The sequence below is a fragment of the Triticum urartu genome, chromosome 5A, assembly GCF_056163025.1.
Source record: "Triticum urartu cultivar PI428250 chromosome 5A, HENAU_Tu73, whole genome shotgun sequence".
In the NCBI taxonomy this organism is placed as follows: Eukaryota; Viridiplantae; Streptophyta; class Magnoliopsida; order Poales; family Poaceae; genus Triticum; species Triticum urartu.
The window spans coordinates 681,161,670-681,181,666 of NC_141877.1; the positions used below are offsets into that span (position 1 = coordinate 681,161,670).

At 45.3% G+C, this 19,997-nt stretch overlaps 2 protein-coding genes and 2 pseudogenes across 2 annotated transcripts; all 4 read left to right on the forward strand.

Annotated features, from left to right (window-relative positions):
• Positions 1-365: 365 nt before the first annotated feature.
• On the forward strand, positions 366-1,120 carry LOC125506538 (uncharacterized). Its single transcript, XM_048671332.2, has 2 exons — positions 366-800; positions 892-1,120. Exons 1-2 carry the CDS (start codon positions 419-421, stop codon positions 981-983), a joined length of 474 nt encoding a protein of 157 aa, XP_048527289.1. The 5' UTR covers positions 366-418; the 3' UTR covers positions 984-1,120.
• A 7,462-nt stretch (positions 1,121-8,582) lies between these two features.
• LOC125506539 (60 kDa jasmonate-induced protein-like) lies at positions 8,583-9,695 on the forward strand. Its single transcript, XM_048671333.2, has one exon. It carries the CDS (start codon positions 8,593-8,595, stop codon positions 9,331-9,333), a length of 741 nt encoding a protein of 246 aa, XP_048527290.2. The 5' UTR covers positions 8,583-8,592; the 3' UTR covers positions 9,334-9,695.
• Positions 9,696-11,522: 1,827 nt separating this feature from the next.
• Positions 11,523-13,846, forward strand: LOC147974109 (putative nicotianamine synthase 2; annotated as a pseudogene).
• Positions 13,847-14,601: 755 nt separating this feature from the next.
• Positions 14,602-19,683, forward strand: LOC125507649 (putative nicotianamine synthase 2 pseudogene; annotated as a pseudogene).
• Positions 19,684-19,997: the final 314 nt, after the last annotated feature.

Genomic DNA, 19,997 nt, shown 5'->3' on the forward strand with positions numbered 1-19,997 from the left:
GCCACGTCGTGGGCGGCACAAACATGCACCATCATATCATTCTGAGTTGTATGCTAAACAAAAACTCCAGACCCACCCTGCATCATATCATTCTAACTGCCAGCTATGCAAAAACTCTTACTGCATGCCTGTCTTCTCCTAATCTCCGTGTTTCATGGAGAGAAAGGATCTGTTATGATCAGCATGACTGCATGACATGAGAGTCAACATCTCGTGGATTGAAAAATAAAATAAACAACGTAATCGAATGAGAATAAACACAGTGACAGACTAGTACGCCCATGGAACATGGGCAGCACGTACGCTCCAGCTCATTACGTTGGTGAACACATGCCTATAAGACATCCAAGCCGGAGACCCCTTTCCTCATCACACCTCGGTACCTCACCATAGTCGACGCAGCTAATCAAGATCGATCATGGGGCACCACGTCCGCCGATTAGTCCTGGTGCTCCTCTTCGCCGCCGCGGCCATGGCGACTAGTGAAGTGGAGACGACGCCGCCGATCCCGGACCAGATAGTCCTCCCGCCACTCCCGTCGCCGGCCGACATCCCGGCCACGCCGCCGTGCCTGAACAGTATAACCGTGTGCGGGGCAGTCTACGGGGACCCCTCCAAGCTGGCGCCGTGCTGCGTCGCGGTCAAGAAGCTCTTCAAGAGCGACCCGGAGTGCATCTGCAACGCCGTCGGTGAGGCCCAGAAGTTCGCAAAGAAGTGGGGGGTCAACGACACCGTCGACGGCCTGGAGATGTTCCGCCAGTGCCAGATGCCTACCACCAGCTGCGACCCCCGAAAACCAGGTTAGAAAGATGCATTATTTTCTTCGCCAATATATTCTCATAATAGCTATTTAGATTTATATCGAAGCTCTGTTGTTTGGTGAATTTGCAGGATCAGAAAATATTGGAAATGCGGCCCATACTACGCGATCCTTTGGTGGCTTTCAGATCCTACTTGTCTTCCCATTATTCTTCATGATGTAGGCCTGGAGTGCTGGAGGGCGAACTTTGCTTATTTTTTTGCACTCCGTTTCTTTCATTTTTAATATTAGGGATCTTGTTTATTTTATATGTTTGACTCATGATGCAATCAATAAAAATGGGTGAGTGGTTTCTCTTCATTTCTAATCATCTCTCTAAGCTCTAAATATTCTTCTGCCAGCAAAAGGCATTTGTTCCTTGCATGTAAATGGAGCATGGGTGTGTTGGAATTAATGAGATGTTTACTGCAGCGTTTTGCCTTACCACAAGAAGAAATGTTGCAATGTACGAATGAAGTATTGCGCATGGGATTTTAATTGGTGCAATGATCGGATGGTCTATGTTTTTCATTTAATAAATATCTAACGGGCCAAGATGTTGGCCGATTCGGGGCTCAACCCGCCCAGCTGCCGGCTAGTGTACCCCTTCCCAATGCTTGTGTGAGGCTCTTTGGTACATATGTGTTGGCTTATTTCAGTGAGAGAACCTCTCGCTGATTAATGCAGACATTGATATGGATTAGTTAGTGCTTTTCTACCGGTATACATATTCCATTTTTTTGTCCGCTTCTTCTCCGATGTTGGACTTCGTCACAAGATCGATCACATCAAATAACACGATAAACACGCGCACACAAAACTAATAGCCAAGGGCCCGTATCGTGCCCTTTGTTTTCCTCTTTATTTTTATATTCTGGTTTTCTCTGTGCTCACACTTATAATAAACTCACGCACCTGGCTGTGTATATATACACAACCATGACCATCGTGAACCCAACTCCTATACAGACAAGCTACCTAGTCCAAATAGAACTCACGCTAACATAAGGAAACTCTAAACCGATTTGTCTATACTTTTCTATATTACTAGTACTACTAATTATCCGGCAACCTTGATCACACTTATACTAATCCTAACCAAACACGCTAGCACCCACGGCTACACTAGCCTAGTTAACTAGCATACTCCTAACATAACTCAAATTTCTTTGGATTAAGCTAACATCCGAGACATGCTGATATTAGTCGATGTTTGATCTTGTAGCATGAGCACACATAGCACATAATCTGGTAAATTTGGCCGTTAAAATTCAGCCCCATCAAGATCGGGAGGAGCATACATTTCGAGTTTTAGCATATGTGGTGGAGTAATAGATATCTCTAGAGACTCGTTATGTCATTGTGCTGGTATGTAATTAAAGATACCGTCAGAAGAGGATGGGCCAGCGAGTCCCGCGTCGCCCCCGAGCACCGGCCCTACATCGAGCACTGGGATACCATGTCCTATGAGATCCTCCATTCCAACCGCACAGGCAAGTGGTACGGGCCCTTCACCAAGATGCTAGAGACCCAGTCCATCATTCGCAACAAGCAGGAGGCGGTAGTGGTGATGAACATGCTGATGGATCTGGACTTCGAGCAAGTGCCCAAGGCTCACGTGAACTTTAAGTAAGCTTGCATACATGCTGCCTGGATAATGCTTTAGATAGGTTGTGCTCCATATTAATTCTCGATCGAGTCCATGTTTCTTTTCATGTTCGTCAAGTTGGTTAATCATCGGATCTAGTTGGATAATATATGTTCTTTCAGCACGAAATCTCAACCTCTCAAGTAATTTAATTAGTCAATTTTATTCACCAAATGTTAAACTTCTGTGTCAATTAAGTTTAACATCCTTCAATGCAAAAATAAATAAAAATAGCCTCACCTACTTTATGAACTACTGATAGTACTTCCTCCGTCCGAATTAGGCTCCCTCATATTTTGGTTTAAATTTTAACCATCCATTACTAATAGCATATGATTTATATGAAAGAGGATTCACACCATATAATTTTTGTAGCATTTTTTAAATATTTTATGAGTTAACTTTATAGTCAAAATTTAACGTTAAATACAAGGGGGTCTAATAAACCCAGAGGGAGGCAGTCTGCTTAAACCAATGCTATTTTTGGCCGGAATGCTTATCTGAAAAAGATAGATGGTGAATCACATTATCCACGTAAGTTGTGCTCTCAAGAGGCAAAGAAAGTAAAGGTGGTGCTGCATCATTACGATGTTGTTTCGCGAAAAAGAAACGTCCCCCGGAAAAGGGTATTTCCTAATCCGTAACGGCGATAAATAAAGTGCGGGCGTGCCAGCATACAATAGTATACAAATAAAAGAGACACACAAGATCAGGGAACTCTGTATTTGATTAATTCTTTTGAGAATTACATCAAATGGTTCCCACACAAGTATATCATATTTCTCTATGCAATCTGACTAAGTTTAGCGACTGTGTAGCTTCAGGTTCCCAGAGCCTCGGAAGACGATCCGGTTAATTACATCCACAAGATGCATCTTGTAGAAAACCTCCGATTAAGCTGCTCTTGATGGTCGTCGTCTTCAACCTGAAATATTCTCCAAAATATATGTGGCCGATGTGGCCATGCTGTGACATGGTAAAGACTTGTCGGTCTTTAGACTAAGATATCCGGCCTCGTCGGCACCGGGTTCATAGCAAAGTCTCAAGGTGAACGTTCGGCCTCATCGGTCGCGAACAAAGGGATATCCTGCCTCGTCAGCAAGGACGTATGAGCAACTTCCGGCCTCGTCGGTCACGGAAGGTAGCGGTCTCCTAACCTCGTCGGTCGAGAAGAAAATGTCTAGCCTCGTCGGCCTAGACTAATGAGTTGTTCCGGCCTCGTCGGTCGCGGAAAAGAAATCATGTCATGAGACTTCGTTATGGACACCTAGCCGTGAGGGCCGTCAATGAAATATCAAGATTTACATGCTAGGCATGTCATCATATTGAGTAACCATGTTGTTCAGAAAATCACGAAAGATATTTGGATCTGGATATTTAATGTCCAGCACGGGCTAAGCTAATTAGCCCGTGACAAATTATATTGCAATATGTCGTACTGCCTTCTCATCATACAATAAAATGGTGCGCCTTTGCGAGTCCACTTGAGCTGAGTCTTTTATATAAATATAAAGGGCTGGATCTGTCACGACACTAAATACTTTCAAGCCCAAACTCTCCACGATCAGGCTAAATGACTGTTCCAATTGTAGCGCAATCAACTCTAAAATTATGCATAGGAACGATCTGCTCCTAGAGTGATCCGAATCCAAGTTGAACATTCTAGTTCACTCCTCACATATTATGCATGGAAGAGATCAACTATATGAGTGATCTGCCTCTCAAATATTTCTGCTTGGCGACCATGGCAATGATCTGAATCCAAGTCAGGCACCAACTAAACTCCTCCATAAATATTTCTCTACGGATACGATATGCTAGATGAGAGCGATCCGAATCCAAGCCGGGCACTATTTGATTTTCTTCTCAAATATTTCTGTACGAAAACGATCGACTATGAGAGTGATTTGAATCCAAAATCCGGCACCAGCAACTTGCCACCAAATATATTTTTTTATACGGAAACGATCTGCTATGGGAGCGATCCGAATCCAAGTCATGCACTAGTTGATCTGCCTATCAAACATTTACCACATGCCGCAACTGGATTGGTAAACCAATCTAAAATAATCCGGGGCAACAAAAGGATTCGGTGTAAACCGATCTTCTAATATGAGGCAACCAACTGTGAGAAAAAGGGACATCAGATCTCACCATTTCTTACCATAAGAGAACGTTGCCGTGTCGATGCGGCCTCCGGCCAGGCGAGGTATACTATGGGATTTTGGTGGAGTAGCAGGGCGGAAGTAGTGGGGCTTTATCATCAGGGACTATGCGAGATGTACATGTTCAGGGCTCCATGCATGCGAGCAGCCTGGCCGCGAGCAGCCCGTGTGTGCGTCCCCCCCCCCCCCCCCCCCCCCCCCCTGTACATGGGAGGAGATGAGCGTTTTATAGGGAGCACTAGGGCAGCAGGATTAGCGAGAGAAATCAGTAGTGTGCCGCCGTAAGCTGTTGGCCAGAGTCCGATTCTTGCTCAGCGGCTCGCTTATCCTGCGTGCATGCTGAGCAGCCCGTACCAATCTATCTACTAGATAACTATGCATTGTTATAAAAACTCATAGGCTAACACCGACCAGGCGGTTCGGCCACACGTACGTTACATGCGCGCTGCTTCCATGTACGTGGCTGGCTACGTGTTGACTCTTTCCATTGATAAACGTGCTATTTAGCAATACTATCTACTTCAGTCATGGCATGGCATGCATAGACTAGGACATGGGCTGTAGCCTCTCAAGCCCACTTAATTAAACCATAAAGATTATGCATGTACCAGCACATTCCTTTGTACTCTTAAATGCACACACTAGTGCTTCACATTATTATTTATATTTTCCATATGAAATGTGGGCTAGATAAATAAGTGACAAAAACTCATCAAACAGATGTCCATATGGTTCGTGCGTCCATGACAGTGAAGAGCACAAGTGGTCGAGCCTGCAAGCAGTCCAACCAATTAATGTACTTGGATGCAATGATCAGACGCAAATGCTGGATGACATTGACAACAGATCGAATTGCTATGTGCGCAAAATGCGAATGTTATAATCGATGCTATGTCTTTGTCAATCAATTCTAATTAATTTGTATTCAATCAAATGAAACACTGTTTTTTCTAACCAATGCTAATTAATTTGTTGTTCAATCAAATCAAACAATATATAGTTGGCACAAGCTCAAACTCAAAGCTATATACATATATGCACAAATTTAGCTTTGTAAACGCATGACCCATGTTCTCCACGGCTGTGGAGTGTTTTTTAGATCTAGAGTAGCAGAGCTACTCAGAAGGCCTATTATACTCGGACAGCATCAAAGTTCATAGGCAAGTTGGTACATCGCCAATGAGCACTTGATCTCCATCTCTTCTGTTCAGAGCAGCTAGCTCGTGAGCCAGGGCATTATTGCATCGCTTCACGTACCAAACTTCACGCATTGCCGACCTGAGTCCTCTGCTCTTCGTGCACTTGGCGACAGCATGGTACTCATTCTCTTAGTCTTGACCACAAATACTGCAGGTTGCATCCGTTTTGAGGGTTCGTTTAAACTTATTTTCCTTAGTGGCTAGTGTTTTAGTTGCCACTCTCCAGCCGAATATCCGAATCTTTCTGGCAACATTAGCTTTTCATATTAGGTCCCAAATGCTGCGGTCATTGGCTTCTCTTGCTGAATTGGGCGGGTTATAGCTTGGTTGGGCAAGACTTGCTGCAAGCTTCTAGGCACTCTTTATTGAAAAGACTCCATTATTTTCGTAGTGCCACGCTAGTCGATCCTCAGCATCAGAGCTCGGGATAGGGATCTTGTAGATCACATCGGCATCGAACGGGTAGAATATCTGTCTGATTAGACTTCCATTCCACTCCTTCCTCTCAGGAATCATGAGTTGGTTCACCCATCGAAGCCCTGATCTCCGGATGAACGCCACTGTCATGAGCCCTTCCCTTCTTGGTAGCCATTGGTCTCGCCGAATTTGAATGTTTTTCCATCGCCCACCCTCCATATTATCCCTCTTTTCAGTAGCTGAAGTCCGAACTCAATGCCTCTCCACACCGGTGACGCATCTGTCGCAAAAAACGGTGTCCATGAGGTTTCCATTAGGGTAATACTTTGACTTTAACACCCTCGCACACAGGCTCTCTGGGTTTTGAATCAACCTCCACCCTTGTTTTGCAAGTAGAGCCTGATTGAAGAGGTGCATATCTCTAAATCCAATACCACCTGCTCTCTTCGGTTTTGTCATGCGCTCCCATATATATATTCTTCTTATTTCACAAGGCGAGTCATGTTTAAAAAATTATGAAGTAGATGTAGCTTTTATTCGGTGGATAAAGAAAACACATCCATAGTACACATATATAATTTGGAGTACTATAATTTGGTTTGCATACAAATCCCCTATGAAGTTCATCGATAGTGAAATTTTGGCATAAAATTGACATATATGAAATTGAATATAAAATTGACTTATAAAAAAGAATATTAAATTAGCAATTAGATTTTGGTTTGGCAATAAGTAATATCTAGTCATAATGTCCAGTGCCATTGAAACAGGCCTAAATATATCAACATGATAGAATCGCTAGAACGCATGGCAATGAGACGATTCAAACAAGTGAATCAGAGAGTATAATGATGTACAATGGCCCCCTACAAGGTATACATGTGGTCATGTACGAAGAATCACGAGGTCGATGCCAGATATATATGTGACAGCTAGTGTGTCATAAGAGTTAATGAAGAAAACAATGTTGCCACTACAACAAATCGTGTGAAGTATGCAAGAATATGCCAGTTCTGGTGAACAAACTACAAGTTGTTGGAAAACAACATTAACACGACAAGAAATTACAAGCTATGATGAAGATTCAGTGGGAGATAATGTTTTCACACTAATTCCTATGTATAGTAACTGATAAGTACATTCTCTTAGATGTCACAAAAATGTGTGAAATATGCAAGAGTACAACTCATTTATGGTGAATTAAATACAATTTCACTTAAAACAACATGATCATGATAAGATAGTACTCCCTTGGTCCCATAAATATAGTGCGCATTGGTTTTCAAAAAGTCATGTTTAAGAAACTTTGACCGAGTTCATAGAAAAACCATCTATATTCGAAATACCAAGTATATATCTTATGCAAATATATTTCAAGATGAATCTAATGGTGCTTATTTGATATTTTATTATGTTGATTTTTGAAATTAAACTCGGTCATCATTCAAAGATTGAGTTTTTTTTTAATACGCACTATATTCCGGGGCGGAGGGAATACAAAGCTATAACGAAATTAAGTGGGTAGTATACCAAATTCCGAGAAATGGGAACACAAATAAATATTGTCTCAAATGGGCAACCAGCTGAGGCAGCTAGACTAAGATGACCATGGGTTGAAGGTTCTAGATACATGACATTACGCAAATGATGAGTTGACAAGAACACAAAGTTTAGATAGGTAACACATTGTAAGATTTAATTTTAAGGAAAATATTAAAAAGGAAACTAAGAACTTGGTTAAAAATATTGTTCTACATAAGGCAGTAGGTCTCAATTCCATTCTCTCATTTTCACATAACAACGGCAACAACATATAATAAACCGCTTAGAATTTCTTGTAATAAAATACAATCATATTTATCAAGGCAGGTTCAAAACAATATATTTATCAAGACTTACAGTTTATCTACAATTTTTTTTATAATTTAAATTGTGTAATCAAATAACTTGCCAACATGATGAAAACGATATATTCATAAATCTTTGCATGCAACTGTGTGGTTTTCTCAGCTACTTTTAATACGATAATATAAAAGCCATCATCCAAAAAAAAAAAAAACGGCAACACATAGTGTTCATTTCCTCGTGAAGCAAAAAGCTAGAGTTGGAATGAAAAGCTGGAAGCTGCAATGGCATCACATGCATAGTACTCACATCCTTGTGCTGAAGGCAGGCACAACATGGGTGCCAAGCACGGCCTGTCAAATCACGCTCTTCTTCTGACATTCACGCTGGTTCCATGCATTGCACTAGCAGCAAGCACAGTTGTGTCATGCGATCAGCGACGCTGGTGTCAGTTGCCCGCCATATATACTACCACTTCATTGTCAGTGCTGACTAATTGTTCACTGCTCAAGAGAATAGATGGACGGATCCACCATCAATCGACTCGCCGACATGGCCGTGTTCCTCCTCTTCCTCCTCATACTTGTTCTGTCCGTCAGCCACATCATGCACGGAGACGGGTCAGGAGCAGTTGCTGCCCCCAGCCTCGTCATCGTGACGCTGCGGGGTCACGGCCCCGACGACAAGACCTCCGTGGCCGTGCAGAGACACGACCTCTCCTTCGCCGGCTTCACCAACGGGAGAGGCCATTGGCAGGCCTTCCCAGGCTGCGAGCACCTCTTCCCTGCGTCCACGACCCTCCCGTTCGGCAACAGCTACAGCGAGCTCATCGGCGGCCTCGACAACCTGCCCGGCGTGCCGCTTGGACGGGAGGCGATGATGGAGGCCTCCCGGTTGCTCTCCGCCTACCACCCGGGCGCCGACGTCGAGCCTGTCAAGCGGGCGCTGGCGGCGATGCAGGTCATGATAAGCGAGGTCCAGCGGCTGGAGCCCATCCGCAAGACAGTCCTTGAAGGATGGGTGACCGGTGCCCGCGTTGCCCCCGAGCACCTGCCCTACATCGAGCACTGGGACACCATGTCCTACGAGATCATCCGCTCCAACCGCACAGGCAAGTGGGACGGTCCATTCACCAAGATGCTGGAGACCCAGGCCAACATCCGCAGCTTGGAGGAAGCGCTCGCCGTGGTCGGACTGTTGCGGAATGCCGACTTGCAGCAAGTGCTCAAGGCTCACGCCGCCCCTGTCAACGTGGAGTAAACATACTTACACCAATGCTTTTTTTTTAGGGGAATACTTACACCAATGCTGAAACTCTAATAGAGATACATGAGGAATCACGTTACATAACTCAAATAAACTAACAAATGCATCTTTATATGGGAAAGTGGGAAAGACACTCGGCCTCTGTGTCAAGTGATGCACACAACCAATTATTCATTATTCGAAAGTTCAACATAGGAATATAATAAATTTATGTAAATAAATCTCACAAATGGCTGCCCGGAGGGCAATTTAAAAGACATAAAAAATGAACCTCATGCATAAAAATCATACTAGTAAGCTACCAACCAAATCGGTTGAACAACCTCGAATGGTCGTCTTCCATCGGTTAAACATAGCCTGGGTATTTGATTACTGAATTCGAACCTTACCAAACCGAAATGGAATGAACATTTAGTATTGTTAGTGGTTAACTGTAAGGTCAACAAATTGCTTACCTTTGAAGCTCTAGGTTGGTCGGTTAGAAACCAAATTAGTTCAGTTAGTACCAAACAAACCAATTATTCAAATATGACCAAACCGACTAGATCATTTATGTAATTTTCTCAGAATGCTAGCTCATCCACATGTGGCATCTCCCCTAGGCCTACACACGTCAGACCAGCAGACTACTAAGAAATGGTGGATGACAAACATGAAAGCTTGGTGCCACGTGTTAGTGTGCAACTACATAATTAGTGCATGCAAGCGTTGTGATTGCTTCTAGAGTGTGGCACTACGTGAAAGATGGGTGTCACGTACTAGTGTGTTGACTACTACAGAATTAGTGCATATAAGTGTCGTGCTTGCTTCTAGAGTGCTAACTACCTCATGAGTGTTGCTGGTGCTACTTTTTGGTTAGAAAATTTCTCATGCTGGTGATCCTGTATGTGCGCCTTTTGGCGATGGAACCATGAGGGGGTGCAAGTTACGGGGCCATGAATGCACTTTAACTTGCAAAATAGTTCACATGTGTTATTAAAATCAACCTTTCTTAAAGTTACATGTTTGTTTGCCCATAAAAATCTTGACTGCATGGTCATCACTTCAAAAAATAGCACACTCAATAAATTAACAAGATGAATGTTTAACACTCATCAGCCATACAATTCTTGAACATATATATTCTTCACTATGCTCACCCGCATAACGAGTAACTAAAAAAACAGTGTTTGATGAAGAAGTAAATGAAGTTCTAAGATAGAATAACCTTTTAAAAAAATATCAGCACAATAATTTAGATTCTTGAACATGTCATCCTTTTTCATGTAATCACTGATGCTATTAGGTCGAAAGATAAATCTCACCAAATGCAAGTTTCTGAAATCACACGTGTTTTTTGCTCAGATGTTAGGGAACACCAATATAAACACATAAGATTTGTATGAAGTAGTATTTTTGTGCAAATTATTTGTGCTAACCATAACATGAAATTCACATTTTTCTAAAAAAGATCATTATTAGAAGAAGATGATAAGCTGGAAAAATGTTTGTTGAGATATTATACAAAAATAACTTAAATATGTTTTTTTAGATCTTTAGCAGCGCCATGGTCACAGTTTGGTACAGTTTCTGGAAAGACATCATGTGCATTAGGTACTTGTGAGAGAGTGTTACAAAGCAGTGCGGAAGATTCACCTTATCTCGATTACCTTGATCTCCAGTCCATATCTTGGCTTGCAAGTTGCGATGAATGACTTTTCAGGCATATCACCCATCATTTTGATTGCAAACTTGCTACTTGAGCCTAACAAAGCTCGCGATTTCTTAAAGTAAAGAACTCGTCTTAGGACATTAATTTATATGTTGGAAACTATAACTGCACATAATTTGTTCTAGAGAAGACTAGTATATCATGTTACCGAGATGAATTTTTTACGTGCATGTTGCACTTCTTCATTGGTTCTTCTTTCTTTCATAGCTGAAACTGATTAAGATCACGCATGCCTTCGATAACACTCAATCAAGATCACATTGCCTATAAAATTCTTGAGTACATGGTCATCACAAAAAAAAGATCATGCTCAATAAAAATCACACCAGGACCTTTTGTGGTCCTCTAGATGGAAGCAACACATACCCCATGTTGGCACTCCGTTGCTTATCAAGCAAACAGCGTGATCACCTACTCCACCCCACTCCACGCCACCATGAAAGGGGCAAAATGAATGCCTAGAGAATTGGAGATGGATGTCCTGGTCCAGAAGATCACCGGGTTCCATGATGCCATCGCCAAGCTGTCATGGCTCAACCCATCCCCGGACGTGGACGCACTGTTTATAGAGTTGGTCACCGCATGCATTCCCCCAAGCCCCACGGATGTCACCAAGCTTAGATCGAAGACGTAGGGGAAGCGAGAGGGCCTCACCCGCCTCTGCGATGAGGTCAAGGAAAAGCTGGAGGAGTATTTCCCTGACATGCTCGCCGCCTTCGAGAACCCGCTGGGCCACCATGGCTTGTTACCCTGGTACCAACAACTACATCAACCTCAAGAAGCTCGAGTATGAGCTTTTGGTGCTCCACGTTCCTTGTGGCATCGCCCCTCCCCGCTTAGCCTTCATCGGCTATGGTCCGTTTAGGTTTAGCTCCTTTTTCCTCGTGACACGCTACCTGCCTTACACCATGTTTGAAATAGACGACCTTTTTGACGTGCCCGACGACCGTGCCGATAAGCTGTTCTGCATGGACTCGGATGTGGGCGTGCGCATGTCCTTCCACATGGCCGACATAGCAACCTTGCCGGCGAGCTCGCCGCTTAAGATGTTGTACTCCTGGACACACTCGTCGACATGGACGTCGAGGACATGGTGAAGGTGGTCGTGCTCCTCGGGGCGCACATGGCAGACAGGGTAACCCTTGTCGTGCACGATGCTCATGGAGCGCGCGTGGTTCCTATACCCGATTTTGGACACCGTGGACATCAGCCGAGGCGAGTTTGAGGTACTGGCCGTGTGCAGGGCCGGCCCTATGTTTTGGGAGGCCCTAGGCGAACTCGACAACATGGGCCCCTATGTTCTAAGTCCTAAGATCATATATATGTATGCGTGTGCGTTATATATATGACTTATTAAGAGTAACTTTTAGTCACACATCTTTAGTTTAAAATTTGATTATAATAATTCAAATGACTTCATCAAGAACAATAATAACCAAATTCGAACTGATTCCATCAACAACAATAATACTAAAAAATCACAAAATGAAACTAACATGACATGATTAATTACCTCAAATAAGAACCAAATTAGACTGACTCCATCGACAACAATAATACTTCAGTGCTTCAAAAAAGGTTTCTTCGGGAGTAGTTTCTTGCCCCTGTTCTTCAATGACATCAACATTGCTTGAAGATGTAAAGAACTTATTCAAAGAATCCTTCAATGGTAGAATTTTTGGATCACTTTCTTTCTTTTTCCTTCTTGTTTCAGCACCCGACAATTGCTTCTTCTTAGGTAACATGGCAGGCTAATGTCCTAAAATCATGAAAAAAAGATCAAAAGAGGATACAAAGAATTAGGAATTTATACATTGGATGATTGGAACCCTAGACATGTACATAGAATGACAAAAAAATGATTGATTGAATTAGAAAATTTAAAACTTCATGCATACTAAAATTGGAGGATGGATCATGGATGTATAGTTGAATACGTAATTAAATACTAAATAAAGAATAAATAAAGTACTGAAATTGTCAAATTAGGGTTTGGGGGATGGACTGGAACCGAGGAACATGGATGAAAACATTCAAACGTACTTTAGGGATTGGGGACGGCCGCGTTGCAGACTTCAAAACTTGTAGTCGCCAGTCGGATGTATACTTGTATACGTATTGCCGCGGTGCCGCCTTGCCGGATGCCGGATGGCCGGGCCGCTGGATTGACTGTCGTGCGGCGCGCCGCGCATGCAGCTCCAGCAGGCAGCGGGCCAGCGGCAGGCGAGGCGAGGATGACACGGCAAGGCGCTGAGCGACGAAGCGAGGAGGCCGATGGGCGTCACGGCGCGTGACGAACCTAACTTACGAAGGAAAAGGAAAACGAGCAGTCGTCTGTCTGCCAACTGGCGTGAGTCACGTTGTCGCTTCGCGACTTCGCGTTCGTTAATCGTTCAGCGATGGCTTGCTGGCTATCTGATGGGTCTAGCCCATCTTATTTCTTTTCTCTAATTCTTTTGTATTATTTTTACCTATTTTTTGCTGGGCTATAATATAGATATATACTCTGTCATGGGCCCCCCTCCTCGCCTGGGCCCTGGGCCGTCGCCTCGCCGCCATACCCCCAGGGCCGGCCCTGGCCGTGTGCCATGCCAACGACGATGTCGTGAACTCTATCATTATCACATAGAAATCCAAGGACGTGCAAGCCAACGGACTTTGCAGCAAGTGTGGTAGGATGGACAGTACAAGCGTGGCACGATGTCAGTGGTCAGCCCTCCGTGCAGGTTCGGTGAGATGGTAGGTGACATGACCCAGCAGACTGAGGAGTTTGCCAACGTTGAAGTGGCCTATTGATTGTTCATCGCTGGGAGAACTAATACAACTGGCTGCTTGACCGGTTGCAATTGTATGTGGTCATTATCCTACAAGTACTGGATTTCAAGTCATGTGTCGTTTGTACACAATAATGTGATTGTGGGACTTAAAGGCACGTATTTATGTGTGAGCAGTGTTGAGGATTTTTTTTTCCTTTCAGAAATAGTATGTGCAAGTGATGAGAATCAATAGTTTTCCCTGTGTGGCATAAACATATAGATTGATGTTTTACGATTAAGCTATACAATCCTTTTCAATGGATCAGTTGCACATTTCTCACAGAAGGGTTGCGCAAATAATACATCAGACCTTTAGTGTCAACAATATGCAACAGAGTAAATATTTATTCTTGTTATTTATTTCGTTGTTTCCCTTAACTAGAAATGTAGTTGTCTTGTAGTTGTTTTGCCATTCCTCGGATATTGACTTGCGGCATTCGATCCAAGAGCATCTTCACTTATGGATAGTTCGGGCCCCCGCCCACATAGACTGTGCGCCTTTGCGTCAATGGTGCATGGATGTTTGTAGCTGACGCACCCCCCTCCCTCCCTCCCTCCCTCCCCCTTCCTCCCATTAGCATTCCGTGGGGTGTTTATGTGATGCATGGAATGCTTCGTTGCTATTATTAATACAAAAATGTTCAGGTGGGCGATCGCCCCCGGTTGATTGTTCAAAAAAAAAAAACATCGTTGTGCTAGTGCACCGGTCGCACCAATTCCCTTGATGCACCAGATATGTTCCCGCCGTCCCTCAGCCCATCCCCAGACGTCGATGCGCTCTTCACCGAGCTGGTCATCGCGTGCGTTCCCCCGAGTCCTGTGGACGTGACCAGGCTAGGCCCGGAGGCGCAGGAGATGCGGGAGGGCCTCATCCGCCTCTGCTCCGAGGCCGATGGGAAGTTGGAGGCGCACTACTCCGACATGCTCGCCGCCTCCACCTCGATATGTTCCCCTAGTACAGCAACTACATCAACCTCAGCAAGCTAGAATACGAGCTCCTGGTGCGCTACGTGCCCGGCGGCATCGCCCCCGCCCGCATTGCCTTCATCGGCCCCGGCCCACTTCCATTCAGCTCCTTTGTCCTCGCCGCGCGCCACCTGCCCGACACCATGTTCGACAACTACGACCTGTGCGGCGCGGCCAACGATCGTGCCAGCAAGCTGTGGGCGCCCGCATGTCCTTCCACACGGCCGATGTCGCAGACCCCGCCGATGAGCTCGCCACATACGACGTCGTGTTCCTGACCGCTCTTGTCGGCACGGCCGCTGAGGACAAGGCCAAGGTCATCGCACACCTCGGTGAACACATGGCGGACGTGGCGGTTTTCGTTGTGCGCAGCGCCCATGGAGCCCGTGGGTTCCTGTACCCGATTGTCGACCCCGAGGACATCGGCCGAGGCGGGTTCTAGGTGCTGGTCGTGTGCCACCCCGACGACGACGTGGTGAACTCGGTCATCATCGCACAAAAGTTCAAGGACGTGCATGCCAGTGGACTTCGGAGCGGCCGGGCTGGTCGTGGACAGTCTGCACGCAGCACGGTGCCGGTAGTCAGCCCGCCATGCAGGTTTGGCGAGATGGTGGCGGACGTGAACCAGAAGAGAGAGGAGTTTGCCAAAGCGGAAGTGGCCTTTTGATCGATCGTCGCATGGGGAGAATAATGAACGTGTATGTGGTAATTTTCCTACCTCGATGCTTGATCGCTTGCAATCGCATGCACGTGGTAATTGTCCTACTACTACTTATATATTTCAAGCCATGTGTTCTTTGTACCCAATAATGTATGCGTGGTGTTTAAACGCGAATTCCTTTACACGTTGTACGTGTAAGTGTTGACAATGATGAATTTCAGTTCACCCGCAAAAAAAAGAAGTACGATGGATTGGGCGTCATACTAGTACGGGGGCGGGAGTACCTTTGTACGTTGGACGGAGCACGTAGGCGAGGCTGATTGACTATGGGAGCGGGAGTACCTTTACTTGAAGCAAGCAAGCTGAAACCATAGATATATTATCACACCAGCTAACACGAACATGAACGAAACATTGACTCCGGAAGCCGCGATGGACCAATTGCATGAACGTTCACTTTACATCGGGGTGGCATGAGCCTCGAGCACTTCCTCGAAGTCGGCATTCCGGATCATCCCGACAATGGCGAGCGCCTCCTCCTTGCTGTGGAGTGCGGATGTTGGCCTGGGTCTCTAGCATCTTGGTGAAGGGCCCGTCCCACTTGCCTGTGTGGTTGGAGCGGATGATCTCGTAGGACATGGTGTCCCAGTGCTCGATGTAGGGCAGGTGCTCAGGGGCGACGCGGGCACCGGTGTCCCATCTGTCAATCCGAGGTGCTTCATTGATCTATTAAGGACCACGCAATCATATAAGCATGACATCAAGATTTGTGAACAATGTTCATCGACATGGCTATATCTTCAGGGCCTGACTACAGACATTCCTCCTCATGACATCGTCATAATACCACACCCCGGCCGTCTGAGCGCCGGCACACGCCGCAGGCTCTCCCGCGTGCGCGTGCTATTATGTTGGCATATGTTATATCGTGTGTCTACCCCGATATATATGAGAGGTCTAGGATACAAGTGTCCTACTAGGACACAACTCCTACCCTGTCTACACATAGTCTAAAACCAAGTCCAACTATAACCTACCTTGTGTTGGAAAATTAGGCAAGTTCATGATTAATTCCAGTAAATAATTCATGACTAGAAGAGATACTAGCATGCAAAAATCTAGCAAACTAGAAGAACAGCAAGACATGCATAACAGCAGCAAACACGTAACAGTAGCTGTAGAAACAGACATGAACAGAGGACGTTGGACGTACTGATCGTTAGCTATTATGGGTGCGACAGTGTTGATGACGATGTTGGCGACGATCTGCTGCTGACGGCGATGAATACGACGATGAGTAGCACCGCCCGACTTGGACGGAAGACGACCCGTGATGACGAATTTGAGCAGTCGCGCACAACGCTTCCCAAAAACCTAATTCGTCCTCTCCCTGTGCAGGATCGCAAAGACGAACGGTTCCGGAGACCTGCTCTCCCACGCGCCGATGCACGCCGGCGTTTGGGATGGAGTAGACTACGATGGCGGCGCAAGTTGTGAGATGAGGCAAAACCCTAGGTGTTTTTCGGTGTATCTCTGGCCGCAGCCGGTAGCTATATATATATTAGGACCAGAGGCGGTATTGTGTCGCGACCACAATCCCAAACCGACTCGGTTTTTAATTCGTATACTTACCGGACAAGAAATCAAAAAACTTGTCTGCCAAGACATAAAAATAAAACGGCAAAAGGAAGCTGCGCTCCTGCAAGGAGACGGACCGGATTTCGGCTGACCATTCACGCGCATGTCGCATGTACGCGCCTCGCCTCGCGAGGCGCCTCGCCTCGCCACGGCCCGGCCCGGCCCGGCCCGGCCCCGCCCCGCCACGCCAGGCGAGGCGAGGCGAGCGAGCGCGCGCGTGTGGTTTTCCCTTTCTCTTCTCACACATCACTTAGAGTGGTAGAGAGAACCCACTATATAAAGAGGTCCAACTCTTCTTCAACTTCCAAGGTGGGACTAAACTTAGCACCACCACTTGCCATTTTACACATGGGCTTTGAGATTTCAGAAATTGCTATGGGCCTAGCCCATTAATTCTAACACCTTGTACAATCATATTTGACACAACTTTAATAAACTCCACCTTGGCGAATATTATTTACCACCTTGGATTCATCCATGCGTGATACGCCATGAGCACCGCTGCTACTTCCAGACTCCATGTGACTCCACTGCAACTGTACTCCTTTCTCGTCTTTTTCATAGTCAACACTCCAGCAAAAATGAAGCTCCTCGTTACTCTAGTTTGTGCTCCCAACTTTCAAAGAATCCGTTCAACACCATCACACACCGACCACTGTCTGCGTGAAATTGAACAACTCACATATTGGGCGCCACGTATAAGAGTTATCTGAAATCAATATCACCGCTCTTTCTTGACCGTCTGTCTGAAACTTGAAGAAATTTCACCGTCACCATGTGTCATCCTGAGTCAAATTCACAGTTGTCTCACCCTTCTCCCAGATAGTCTCTGACATGCCTCACAGCTATAGCACTTCGCCTCTTTCTGTACTAGTTGTCCGCACTTTGCCATGTGCACTTAACACAACAGAATATACGGCCATGTGCTCTCTCAGCTTTTGACAATTTCAGATTTTCCTCCACTCTCTTAGATTCTTCATGGTTAACTTCTGTCTATCAACCGACACCGATAGACCCAGTCACCAACTTGAATTTGGTACTCGTCAACACTGCTTCAGCACCCCTTGCACACTTTGTCTGACCACCAGTGCCTTGGTCTGTCGCTGTGTCCGTGCTTACCGCACGCCTCGCCGCTATCACCGTGTCGAGCCTCTGCTGTCCTGGTCGAGTCTCCTGGATAGCTAGCCCACACTGCCTCAACCCCCACTGCAGAGAACCATCGATCATCATCGACCGATGCCGGGTATCACGTCTCCATCAGACCATTGGGCCCCAGCCTGATCCACGTGTCTCTCGCTATCCCGCTGAAATAGGTTTCGACTCTCCGAATTCTTACGCCGTCACTAGTAGAAAAAGGACCATTTGTCCCGGTTCATAAGGGTCTTTAGTCCCGGTTCTGGAACCGGGACTAAAGGGTCGTTACTAAAGGCCCCCACCTTTAGTCCCGGTTCTTATACGAACCGGGACTAAAGGCCCTCCACATGGCCGCTGTATGGAGGTCCACTTTTAGTCCCAGTTGGTAACACCAACCGGTACTAAAGGAAATTTTATGATTTTTTTTTGATTTTTTCTCTTTGTTTCAAATTTTTGAATTATTTTAACCTCTAATCTCTAATCACCCCTCATCACTTCTCAATTTAACCTCTAATCTCTAATCACCCCTCATCATTCCAAATCATCTAACTTTCCGGACGGTCACCCATCCTCTCACTACCCCATCCTGAGCACACTTAACTTCCGGGTTCTATTCTCCCTCGTTTCCAAGTCTGCACTTGTTGTTTTCCTGACAATAGTAAGATGTCAATCCTATTAATTCTCAGGAGTTTAGCTTGAGCATGAAGTCACACATTTCACTGTTTGAGTTTGAAACTATCGTTCTAAAAAACAATAATTATTTAGTAACACTAATATTTCTTGAATAAGTAGTTTGACCATTGTTTGACCACAGTTTGACTAGATTTGACCAAAATTTAAAAAACTGAAATAATTATTTAGTAACACTAATATTCTTGAATAATTATTTAGTAACACTAATACTTCTTGAATAAGTAGTTTGACCATAGTTTGACTAGATTTAACAAAAATTAAAAAAAACTGAAATTTGAGCATAACTTCATGTAGTTGTGCCTTGCTACCCCACGCCTTGTCGACTTCAAGCTCTCTTATATGTGCACCATCTTGAATCAACCCCGCGCCATAGTCCGTCGAAGCCGCACAAGCCCTCAGACCTGCACCACATGTTTCCACGCCCCAGAAGTCGGCCACCATTAGCATCACACTCCTATGTCGTCGTCGCTGAAATCACCGCCATCTTCTGCTTTGACCAACACCCATGTCGATCCATCAGACTATCCAGTCCGACCCAGCTGAAATTATCTGACTGCAACCATGCTCCACCATGCGTCATGACCAGCCCCGCACATCTCAATGCATTACTCGATGCCCTGTGTTTGCATGATCCTGTCACGACGCGCTTCAGTTTCCTCCCGAACCTTATATGCACGTCTTTCATCCTTTGTCGTACACACTCCGAGCACTTCCCGCAAACATGACCCACCAGAAAAAATCTCCATGCAAACTTGACCCCACGGATACTTTCTGCATAATTTTTCTTGTTGCCATTTGCTAGTAACTCATGTGTACGCGTAGACCTTTAATCCAGAACTTGTACCTTTTCATGCAGCATTCTGTATCCCCTTAACATAATAGGAACAAAAAAACCTTTCTTGATTCCACGCCAATGCTCCTTAGACATCATGCATGCTCGTCAGGACTTTGTTCCTTTCCTTTTTTTAATAACAAATCTCCGGCTCAGCAGTCAACGTAGCACCGATCCAATCCTGCCGCAGCATTGCCTACACATAGG

Coding starts and splice junctions, on each gene's coding strand:
- LOC125506538 (XM_048671332.2), top strand. CDS start 419: ATGGGGCACCACGTCCGCCGATTAGTCCTGGTGCTCCTCTTCGCCGCC. Junction 801..891: donor CTGCGACCCCCGAAAACCAG/GTTAGAAAGATG, acceptor GTGAATTTGCAG/GATCAGAAAATATTGGAAAT.
- LOC125506539 (XM_048671333.2), top strand. CDS start 8,593: ATGGACGGATCCACCATCAATCGACTCGCCGACATGGCCGTGTTCCTC.